The sequence below is a fragment of the Triticum dicoccoides genome, chromosome 7B, assembly GCF_002162155.2.
Source record: "Triticum dicoccoides isolate Atlit2015 ecotype Zavitan chromosome 7B, WEW_v2.0, whole genome shotgun sequence".
Classification (NCBI taxonomy): Eukaryota; Viridiplantae; Streptophyta; class Magnoliopsida; order Poales; family Poaceae; genus Triticum; species Triticum dicoccoides.
In genome coordinates, this window is record NC_041393.1 from 376,209,807 (window position 1) to 376,218,735 (window position 8,929).

At 51.3% G+C, this 8,929-nt stretch overlaps 1 protein-coding gene and 1 long non-coding RNA gene across 2 annotated transcripts in view; one reads left to right on the top strand and one right to left on the bottom strand.

Annotated features, from left to right (window-relative positions):
* LOC119337210 (AUGMIN subunit 1-like) overlaps positions 1-3,820 on the bottom strand; it is a 6,343-nt gene extending 2,523 nt beyond the window's left edge. Inside the window, exons 1-3 of the mRNA XM_037609331.1 lie at positions 3,384-3,820; positions 1,850-1,984; positions 1,620-1,746 (exon numbers count right to left, since the gene is read on the bottom strand). Coding sequence (XP_037465228.1) covers positions 1,620-1,746; positions 1,850-1,984; positions 3,384-3,805 — 684 coding nt within the window. The 5' untranslated portion in view covers positions 3,806-3,820. The remainder of the gene's footprint in view (positions 1-1,619; positions 1,747-1,849; positions 1,985-3,383) is intronic.
* Positions 3,821-4,188: 368 nt separating this feature from the next.
* Positions 4,189-5,531, top strand: LOC119338796. Its single transcript, XR_005164099.1, has 3 exons — positions 4,189-4,341; positions 4,677-4,771; positions 5,125-5,531. It is a non-coding gene; the product is annotated as an uncharacterized LOC119338796 (long non-coding RNA).
* The last annotated feature ends 3,398 nt before the right edge of the window (positions 5,532-8,929 follow it).

The following is an 8,929-nucleotide window of genomic DNA, read 5'->3' on the forward strand; positions in this document are numbered from 1 at the left end:
CTTGGGACTACAGCTATCCGGCCATGGCATCCACACTTATCAGTTAGTTATAGGAAAGATATCAAGTAGTTTAGCTATCATGTAGCTATGGATAGTCTTCAAAGCGGTTGAGTGTGTCACAGTTTGTTGTTTACAATCTATACCGAACCGGCTATATAAAGCCAGTTTTTTTTAAAATGAAAATTAAGCCACATCTTGTATCTTCCTACTTAAGCACTCAGAAACCAATCAGCTATCCCCCAAGGTTCATCTCTCTCATCTATGATCTAAACCAATTCCCAACCAAGCCGGCGCAGCCTGGCCATCCTCCCAGTAGTGTTTATCATGTAGTGTACCTTGGTACATAAAGGTTTCATTCTTTTCAGGAACCAAATTTACACAAGTCAGCTCCTCCAGCCGTTCCCTATCCCGTCTTCCTCTTCCCTCCAGCCGCCGTAGAGAGGAGATGAGACCACAGCTCTGCCGCCTGTACCTTCTTGCTCATCAGTGGCATCCCTTCCCATCCGCCCAAATCTTCTTACTTGCTGGCGGCTGCAGTCCGTGTCGTCCTCGCTGTCCGGAGCAATTTCCTCGTCGGCGGCCGCCTTGCCTTCTACCTTTCTGCCTGGATCTTCTTCCTTGCAGCGTCCGCCGTGGTTGCCTGCTCGAGCGTGGTAGCCGTTGGAAGGAGGGCTAGGTAGCGGCTCGGTTGCTGGAGGCTGGATCCCGAGTCCCACTGTGTCCAAACCGTACTAGGCCGTGTCACGATTTGTTTCTCTTTTATTTTTTATTCAGAGAAGATGGGATACTGAAGGGGAGCCTTGGCGCAGTGGTAAAGCTGCTGCCTTGTGACCATGAGGTCATGGGTTCAAGTCCTGGAAACAGCCTCTTACAGAAATGTAGGGAAAGGCTGCGTACTATAGACCCAAAGTGGTCGGACCCTTCCCTGGACCCTGCGCAAGCGGGAGCTACATGCACCAGGTTGCCCTTTTTTTTTCAGAGAAGATGGGATACTGCAGGATACGCGTATCCTGGCGTATCCGTACGTACCCCCGTGTCCCCCCGTACTAGGACCCCAATACAGCAGCTTCTGCCGTATCCATGCTTTGTAGCTGACCTCTGCTTCTTCAAGTTGAAAAGTAAAGTGACAGAATTTATTCAGAAGCTACAAATTTATTTTGATAATCTTACATTAACCATGGTACCATGCTTGGGGCTAAAGGCTTTGTTGTTCTTCTTGTTGTTGTTGTTGTATACATTAACCATGCCTAATTCATTTTACAACGAAATGATAACTTGCGGGAAACTTCTAGAATCCAAGGGTTGACAGTTTCTAGAAAACACCATTGGCTTTAGCGGTGCAAACTGCCAATACAAGTTTGTTTCGGAGTGGGCCACATAAAGCAGGTCAATATCAAAGAACTAAGAAGTAAGGGTCCGTTTGGTTTCCAGCCACGGTTTGCACGCCTTAATAATCCTATCGCCCATGGGTCATAAGAGTCAACTATTCGCCACATCTTGACACAATTGTGGGCAGCTTTTTCTTGGCCGAAATTGTATCTAAAGCCACAAAGTTAGCTATGAACCAAACATGCCCTTAATCCATACTCAGATTACAAACTTCACAGAACACAACTTACCTTGTAATTTGAGACTTGGAGGATATATTGCCGCTCCTTCGAGTCCATCATGACCAATTTTGTCTGCCAGTCTGCCGTTTGCTCCACTTGTTGCTTCTCCACATCATTTTTAAATTTCTCCAGCATCCTGTAAACAGATTATTCTATATTACATTCTTCACAAAGATCTAGTTGGTGATGATTAGTAAGTACTCCTTAAGTAACTAATAACTGAACGACTATCAAATCACCTCTTGAGCTCGGTAAGCTTGGTGATGGCCTTCCTTGTGTAATCAAGAAGTGCCTTTGACTCTTTATGCACTTTGTCCCTCTTCTCCTCCACCTCTGCTCTCCTCAGCCATAAATCTGCACTGGCCACCACGAAGCTGCAAAGCCACCATTTCAAACTTATAAGAAAAATTGAAGCACCGAGAAAATCACATGCATACTCCCTATACTACCCGCAAACATTAATATTCTCAGTTCAGTGGGATTGTCAAAAACTCCGCCTATGTCTTCTAGGCATAGCCGGTCCCAAGTCCAGGTAAAGGAGGAGGGTTGTGATAGGCTTGGCGAGCCAACGTAAAAACTAGCCAGTCCCATGGGTATGAAACCCATTTGAGCGAGAGTAGTACTAGGATGGGTGACCACCTGGGAAGTCCTCGTGAAAGGGTTTCATATCTAAGGGTTGTGATAGGCTTGGCGAGCCAACGTAAAAACTAGCCAGTCCTTTGGGTATGAAACCCATTTGGGCGAGAGTAGTACTAGGATGGGTGGCCTCCTGGGAAGTCCTCGTGAAAGGGTTTCATATCTAGCCTACCCCAACTTGTTTGGGACAAAAGGCTTAGTAAGTAGTAAGTAGTAGTGGGGTTGTCAAAAAAGTTTGGGCTCGGCTCAAGCCAGGTAAAACTCAAGGCCGACAAGATCTCAAACCAAGACAAGCCCAAGCATGCACTCAGACGTCAATCCTTTGAAAGAGCCGAGCACAGTGGCTAGATAAGTGCTCATATGCATAAACTCATCTTAATTAGTTAGTTTCCCCATCTTATATTTTTCACAAGGCTCACAATCCTTTTTCCCCAAACACTACAATCCTAACTGCATTGTACCCTCACTGAAAGCACTCACACCCCTTGCTAATATTGTGTGTCTTTATGGACAGGAAAGCATCTTGCTTCTCCCAGGTCCAGTCTCTCAGAAACTCCCCGGTCAAATAGATGCTACATTGCACTTGCTAGTCATGTCCCTAGCTCCAACAGAAGTATTCAACCAGTCGAAGCTTTCTGATTTAATCGTCTTTTTTTCGTATTTGTTTCCATCTTTTGATATTGATGCTCTGCATTTCCCAGTATCATGCAAATTTCGCCACTGGATCAACAACCAATACTCAGGATTCCCCACTATGATGTGCTACAGTATTTCAAGCTTGAGCTTCAAGCAGAGCTCACTCAGGTTTGATTCGAGTATGCTCAGAGACTGAGATAAGCCTGGCCAATTTTGATGATACCGTTGCAGAATACGGACGCAATGCACAGACTAGACCAAAGCAAGCTCGAATGCAAACTAGCAGGGCGCTTACAGGACCGGTCTTTCTATTTGGCTAAAATACATACACCCGTAACACCGGCAAACACCCTGCTCACTGAAATGGCACATTCGTCGGAATTCATCCAATTTCGGGATAAAAGTGGCCATGAATGATTCTTCCCATCAGAGGCCTAGATCTAAAACTCATTAGGTCCGTGAGAGAAATAAACGAAACTCGGAACCCTAACCACGAGTGACCTGCTCATCTCGGTGTCGCGGATGGCCAGGAGGTTCGCGACAGCGGCGACGGCGCGCGCGGCCGACGCAGCAGGCGGAGGGAGCGCGTCCCGCGCAAGGCCGGCCCGCTCCAGCGCCTCCCGCAAGCGCGCTGCCTCCGCCTGATACTCCGCGGCCTGCGCGCGCAGCCCCGAAGCAGCGATCCCGGCTGCGTGGGACCGCGCCTGCGACGCCGCCGCGAGCGCGCGGAGATAGGATACCCCGCGCGGCGTGGGGTCGGGGCCCAGCGATAGCTCGGAGACCACCGCCCCACCGCCGCGCCCTCCCACTCCGCCGCCCTCCGCTGCCAGGGAAGCCAGCCACGCGTTGACCTCCGCGACGGATGCGGGCGCGGACGCGGACGCCGAGGCTGCGGGGTCGAGGTGCTCCCCGGTGTGATCCATTGCTGGTAGGAAATATTTGGGGGATGGTTTGAGGAACCTTTAAGGATGCGTTTGGTTGCAGCGCTATCCTTTTAGGCCTTGTACAATGGGAGGTGCTTAGAAAAATAAATCAGACTTTTTTAAGCACCGGTGCTTATTTATACAGGATAGACACTTAATTAAGCAGTGCTTTAAAAAAATTCGATTTATTTTTCTAAGCATCTTTCCAAGCACCTCCCATTGTATAAGGCCTTAGAGACAGGAATAGCCTCTTTTTACAGTAGGTACCACCCGTTTGGATCTGTGTCAAGGAGAGACAGAGGCAGCCAGATGCCTGGAATATTCGTGAAAAACAGGGTTGCGGCTAGCCGCGAAAAAGTGGCGGACAACGGCAACCACCCCGTGCGTGCGTCCCTCCGCTCATGCGTGAATCGTTTTTCCGCCTACTGACTCCCACTCACCACCACGAACAGGTGAAACCCTCACTTTTTCCCCATCGTTCGTCTCTCTCGTGTGCGGCGGCGGCGGCAGCTCATCTAGCAGAGAGGCCACGAGAGGTGAGTTCGTTGGTTCTCTACTCGGCCCTCCCTCCTCCTACGCGTCCGCCTCTCCAGCAATCGCGTGTGGCGGCCGGCCGGCTGGGATCTAAACCAGCGGCATGACTGGATCTGGAGGTGGCCGGCGGCGCCGCTAGATCTCGAGGAGGCCGGCAGCTGGGGGCTTGAGGTGGCGTGCGTGGCCGGAGATTGAGGGTTGGATGGCGGTTGTATGCATGTCTGGTGCATGCATGAGCAAGCCTGCGTGTGGTCTTGAGTTCGGCTTGTAGCAGGTTACTGGATGCGTGAGCATGCATTTGTGCTCCATGTTAATGATTATTCTTTGTCTATTGCAGGTGATTTGAAGCCATAAATCCTATTCTATTCTTTGTAAGCAGTCTGTAGCAGAGTACTATGAGTATAACTTGGAGCAGAGCACCTTCAATCTGAGGTTATTTGGCCATAGTTAAACATCTTTTAGTTCCAAATAAATCATTATTTTGTACATAGATGGTGTGCAATTGAATTATTTTTGTGCACATGTTCAAGTGTCATGTGATTACTAGAACCTAAATTTGCTTGCTGCATTTTTTCCTTATGCTCAAATACTTGCTGTAATTAGTATCTCAATGTCCAAAGGCTTGCTGAAATTCTCTTTATGTGAAAGTACTTGCCGTAATGGGTTTCATAATGTCAAATGCTTGCTGTAATTTTTTCTTTAAGCTCAAATACTTGTTATAATATTGTCTCAATGTCCAAACACTTGCTGAATTTCTTTCTTTATGTGATTATTGCTGGAGGAAGCATGGCCACGGGGCAATATGCAAAATGCTCAAATGACCCTCTTGGTACAGAAGTGATTAATCTTGAAGAAGACATAGCCAAGAAACCCCTGCTTGAAGAGCCCAAACCAAAAAAAGTACATGAATGATGGTGATTGCATATGTGATGACTTTGGGAGAACAAGAAAGTACTCCCAGATTTTAGTTTGGATTTCCTTGCTCTTTACTATGGTCTTTGGGAGAACATGAATGATGGTGATTGCATATGTGATGATTAACTTGTACTTTTGATGACAACCAAGAGAATTACTATGGGTTGTATAACTATTAGGTTTTAGTACTCTATGCACTGTTGAACTATGAGTTGTATGCACTTGGTTAAATGTCAAATGATGAACTATTATATGTGGCAGAGTTCAAATTAGTTTATACTATTGTTTTAGTATGTTGTGGTATAGTTATTTTTTGAAATTATTACTTCACATATCATATATGTCACTATGGGGGTAATCTGACCACCTCGGTGAAAAGGGTTACCACAACCCTTATCCATCATTTATCCCTCAAACCAAACACTCCAGGGCTATCCTCAACCATGTTCTGTCCTTCAAACCAAACAAAAGACGGGTTAACCTCACCCAACCAACCAAACACAAAAAAGGGCTATCCTTGACCAGGTGGTTGGGGATACCCACAACCACCCTAGCTTGTCCCTCAAACCAAACACATCCTAAAAGATCCGCCTCTTTCCGTTGGATCTGCTCGTGATTTTCAAGCCACCTCAGACTACCCATGTTAGAGCATCTCCAGCCGCAACCCCAACAAGGCCCCCCATGCGACTTCGCCAAAAAATCGGCCCAGACGTGCCCCCAAGGGCCCAGTTTTCGTCGGCTCGGGCCGCGCGCCGGTGGATCCAACCCAAACCCGGCGCGCTGGGGGCGCTCGGGGGCGTCGGGCGAATCGTTTTTGGCGCAAAGGAGCCGCGGGCCAGCCGCGTCAGCGACACCGCCTCGTCTTCTCCCAACACCTCGGTTTCCCGCGGGGAATCAATGGCAAGGCTGCCACCGGTCAGCTTTGCCATTGATTCCTCACGGGCGGCGCATCACGGGACGGCGCGCCGACACCTCCCCTCCCTCGGACGCGTACACACGGACCCGACACGGCTATATATGGCCTTGCTCGCCTCTGATGAGCACTACCTCTCCCGAGCGCCGCCGCCGAGCTCCTCTCCCTCAGCCCTCCCTCTCCCGTGAGCCGCCGCCCAGCCCCTCCATCTCCCTCCCCTTTCCCGATGGCCGAGCGTTTCCCCGGAGACGAGGCGGCGGCCAACGACTTCGGCCGTCGTTCGCTCCGCGAACAGGAGTCGTGGCTCCTGTTCCAGGCGAACATCCCGGCGCCGCCGGACATGCGCGCCGGGCCGACGGGCTAGAGGCTCAACAAGGGGGGAGTGCCCATTCCCCCGCTGCCCGACGCCATGGCCAAACCCTCCTACTTCGCCGACGAGGTCGAGATCGTGCACGCCTCCCTCACCGACGCCGAGCTCTCCCTCCCCCAGTACGTCATCGACAACCACGCGGCTTGGGCGGCGTACTTCGAGCGCCACCAGCAGCGGCGGCTGGCGTCCACCAACGGCGCGCCGGTGGTCGGTGGCCTGAAGAACAACGAGGGGCGCCACCTATGGTGGGGCACCCCCGGCCGCACACTTGAGGGCGTGCTGACGCACCTCGAGGGCGGCAACAACCCGCCGTTGGCGTACCCCCGGCGAGGGCAGCCGCACCGGCGCACCGCCGACGCGACGGGCAATGGGCGCCAAGGAGGTTCGGTTCCTCCTCTTCTTCTTCCTCGTCGCGCTCTTCCTCCCACTCCTCCGGCACTCCGACGCTGCTCGACGTCAAGGCCGAGCCCGCGGCGAGACGTTGCTCGGCTGGCGCACTCGCCACGTCGGCATCGTCATCGGCGAGGACGGCCGTCGCGCCTCCTCGTCGGCTCCTCCTCCACGCTTCGTCAAGCCGAAGACGGAGTCGGGGCTCGCGCCGGTGAAGACGGAGCTGGGTCTCCCCGCCGTGAAAACGGAGCATGGCGAGGTCGAGCTCGACGACGATGCAACCCTTGAATGGGCACGCCGGGACTCCCTGAAGATGGCGGGGGAGCGCCAGTGCGCCGCCCTGCGGCGCTTCGCGCAGCGCCGCCGAGGCCGCGACGAAGGAGGAGTCGTCATCATCGACGACAGCGATGACAATGACGCGCCGCCGCTGCCACCAGCCGAGGAGGGGTCCAGCAGGGGCGCCCGAGTCAAGGAGGAGAAGGCCGACGATGGCGGCGACGACGGCGACTACTCGGTGTTTAGCCAGTTTTTTTAGATTAGTTTATATATTTGCTATGTATGTAACGAAAATCCGCGAACATGTCTAATATATGCCCAAGTTTGCCGAAATTTGTCGTGTAGCCGAACTTTGCCGAACTTTGCCTAAATTTGCAATATATTTTTATTTTTTTAATGCGCCTGGGGGCGGCGGCTGGGGACCAACTCGCCCCCAGGCCCATTTTTTGCGTCGGGTCACCCCCAGGCGGCGATTTTAGGCGCCCCCTGGGGGGCCAACGGCTGGAGATGCTCTTACTGCTCTATGTTACTAGTACCTCTATAGTGAGGAGTAACATATGTGTTGTAGCATGCAACACTTCATTTATTAAGATATAGACTCATCTTGCCTTGATAGTAACTAGCTATGTTACCACATGCCTCTCTTTATTCATTTATTGCTTGCCACACCATCTATTTTATCTAGATATGTGTGATGTTATTACCTATGTTACTCCCATTGTGGTTAGTCTTAGAAGGTTCCCGACTTTTGCCTCAAAGACTCGGTCCATGCGTGATCAACGAGCGGGGAAGGCCTACTTGCGGCTCTGCAAGGAAGCAGTCGACGCTGAGGCGAGCACGCTTCAGGTGCAGGCACGTGCGCTGGGATCGGCGCAGCGAGTGCAAGGGCTCGGGCGGGCACGTGCAGAGTGAAAATTATTATGTCCGGCATAGGCACTGGCAGCTACACGATCTCGCGCGGGTCAGCGTGGACCTTGTTGACGTCTGTGTCTTTCAGCTTTGTAATGGTGCTCGGCGACCAGCCCATCAATGCCACGGGGATGATCGCTGGCGCGGGGATGGGAGCTGGGACCGACACAGGGGTAGCATCCGTCGCGGCCTCGTTCAGGGCCATGTTCATGAGGTGCCATTCCTCCTTATTTTCTCTCTCTTCCGGCTCAAAGCCGATTTCACCAAATCGGAATATTAGAGGCAGATGATGTTGGAAAATGTAGTAGAAAACAAAAATACCGGCCTACAAACACCCAGGAACAATATGAAGGTGCATTGGGGGATTGGATCATGATCGTTACCAACTCCGAGTATGTAGCGGAAGCAGACGAGTCGATGTAGATCGTATTTGGAGCCCCTCAAACCATCGATGAACGATCCCATGAACCACCCTCGAACGATCCTCGAACCGAAACCGAAAGCACGACCTCTTTACAGTTTGCAAAGTGTACGGTCTTTACGATCCGACAGCGTTTCGCCGTACAGAACTAATCGCCGCCGGAGAATTAGAGGAGAAGATTAGAGTCACTTGAGACTTCTAATTATGAGGATTAGAGTAACTAGAATTAGCTCTAATTATCTCAATTAAAACTTGTTGGACTAGAAACTTGTATGAAGAAAAGGGCCAATACCTCCACTATATATAGGTTAGAGGGGAAAGAGAGGACAACCACCAAGGAGGGAAATCCCCCTTGGGGCGCACCAACTCCTCCCCCACTCCAATCACCCCCCCTCC